The 2,101-nt window shown below is 53.6% G+C and overlaps 1 protein-coding gene across 1 annotated transcript; it reads left to right on the forward strand.

The window, feature by feature from the left end:
• Nucleotides 1-335: 335 nt before the first annotated feature.
• Nucleotides 336-1,311, forward strand: LOC123155627 (uncharacterized). Its single transcript, XM_044573771.1, has one exon. It carries the CDS (start codon nucleotides 372-374, stop codon nucleotides 1,191-1,193), a length of 822 nt encoding a protein of 273 aa, XP_044429706.1. The 5' UTR covers nucleotides 336-371; the 3' UTR covers nucleotides 1,194-1,311.
• Nucleotides 1,312-2,101: the final 790 nt, after the last annotated feature.

Below are 2,101 nucleotides of genomic sequence, written 5' to 3' on the forward strand. Positions count from 1 at the left end.
ATCTTGACCGTGCGTGCGTGCGTGCATGCATGTCCAACGCCTGTGCTAGCTCCTCGACCCCCAACATGACACCTAATCCACACTGCACATGCACGGCATATTGTTGTTCGCTGGCGTTGCTTTGGTACGTTGAGATTTGACTTTGAGCGCATCCCGGCAACCTCCTCTCCTCCACCGGCGGATCATGTCCCCCACGTACTCCGCTGCCCGGCAACCCACACGTGCAACCACCACTTGCATGTCAAGCCACCCTGCAGCTAGCCTCCTCCTTGCATTGCATATATAGCACGTCTACGGTCTCCTCAGTTCTCACATCTCATCTCATCTCAGTTCTCTAGAAGCACCTTCAAGCCAGCCGCCGATCCATCGACATGGCTCCCAACTTCGGCCGCTCCATCTCCTTCCCTCTTACCCCGGCGAGGTCATTCTCAAAGCCGTCCCGCCACGTCCGCTCCGTCAGCCTCCCCGGCACCACCTCCTCCCACCCGCTCCTCGCCAACCTCCACGCCCGCATCGCCGCCCTTCGCGCAGGCACCTCCATACCGGCCGGCCTGGCCAACATCCACGCGCTCCACGCCGCGCTCGCCGACCTACTCCTCCTCCCAGCGTCCGTGGCCGCGCTGCGGCGCCCCACAAGCAACACCGGCGACCGCCTTCTAGACGCCTTCCTCCTCCTCGCCGACGCGCACCAGGGCTTCCAGGAGTGCCTCCTAGAGCTCAGGCAGGCCGCCGCCGAGTCCCGTGCTGCGCTCCGCAGAGGGGACACGGGCAGGCTCGCGTCCGCCTCGAGGTCCCAGCACAGGGCCGAGAAGGACCTTGCCCGCCTCACCGCGTCGGTCTTCGCCATCTCCACCAAGTGCGCGCGGCAGAACCTCGTCGCCGTTAGCGGCGAGGAGGCCGAGATGGCCTATGCTCTTCTGGAGGCGGCCGCTGCCAGCGCTGCGGCCTCCGCGGCCGTGTTCTCGGCCGCTGCGTCCATGTCGTCTGCGGCGTCGTCTTGCAAGAAGATGACCACGTTTATTCCCGCGTTCGCCAGGAAGTCCACCCGCCCGGACACGGCCGAGGCGACCGTGGAGAGGCTGCACGCGCTGGAGCAGTGCTTCGACGAGTGTGACGGCGCGTGCGACATGGTGTTCAGGAGCGTGGTGCAGACCAGAGTTTTACTGCTCAACATCATGACGCCCACCATCTAGTCATCTAGCTAGTCATGTCATTGTCATGTATACATAGAAGAAAAAGAAGAACTTTATTAGGTACAGTGTACATATATACAGAGAAAGAAGATAGTACAAAGAATAAGATTTTGCTACACTTGTTCAGACTTGTGCTTCTTGACATGAATAGCACTCGCAGCAATATGTCCAAGCTCTTGTGAAGCTCGTTTCATTTCCAGCCAACAATTCAGAGCAATATATCAAAGCATAATCCTCCAGAAATTCAAAAAGAAAGCATAATCGCCTAATTAGCAAGCTTGCTTTCAGATCTATTAAGTCGTTATCGATCCTAATTTATGCACACCAGTGTTGTGGCATAAAATCGAATAGTTTAAATATGCAACTTGGTAACACCCTCAAACTAAACAAACTAAGTAGTCCAAGAAGGGGTAAACCGATAAATGTGATGCGGCGCCTACATGTTTGTGACCGCGCCGCCGAAGTTGTTCATCCGTTTTGCTTAATTATCTACAGCTAATCAAACACTGTCAGATGGGACACTCGGAATCTTAACACCAAAGAGCTCAGTATTCCTAGGTGTCTTGGTTTTGTACAATGCCACAGATATGTACATTTATTGGTAACGTAGTACTGATCATATTGTAACCTGTGCTGAACATTGTGCTGAACGTTGTCCATAACACAGCTGAAATGATGACAAACTTCCAACTTCCAAGGAATGGTTGCCCTAAAAAAATTGAAACGAGGCGTTTGCCCGATTTTAGCAAACTGGAGACCTTAAGGTTTTACATACCCTAGTTCGATGAGAATAAAATATACGGTACTTGAAACAAATCCTCATAAGGACGGGCTCAATGCCAACACACCCGATACAAACCCAAAAGGATCCTTGGCTCAACAGACGACTTGAAACAAATCCTCAGAAG

This window comes from Triticum aestivum, chromosome 7B (genome assembly GCF_018294505.1).
Source record: "Triticum aestivum cultivar Chinese Spring chromosome 7B, IWGSC CS RefSeq v2.1, whole genome shotgun sequence".
Classification (NCBI taxonomy): domain Eukaryota; kingdom Viridiplantae; phylum Streptophyta; class Magnoliopsida; order Poales; family Poaceae; genus Triticum; species Triticum aestivum.

Bases quoted from the DNA above. Each gene is read 5' to 3' on its own strand.
- LOC123155627 (XM_044573771.1), top strand. From the start codon at position 372: ATGGCTCCCAACTTCGGCCGCTCCATCTCCTTCCCTCTTACCCCGGCG.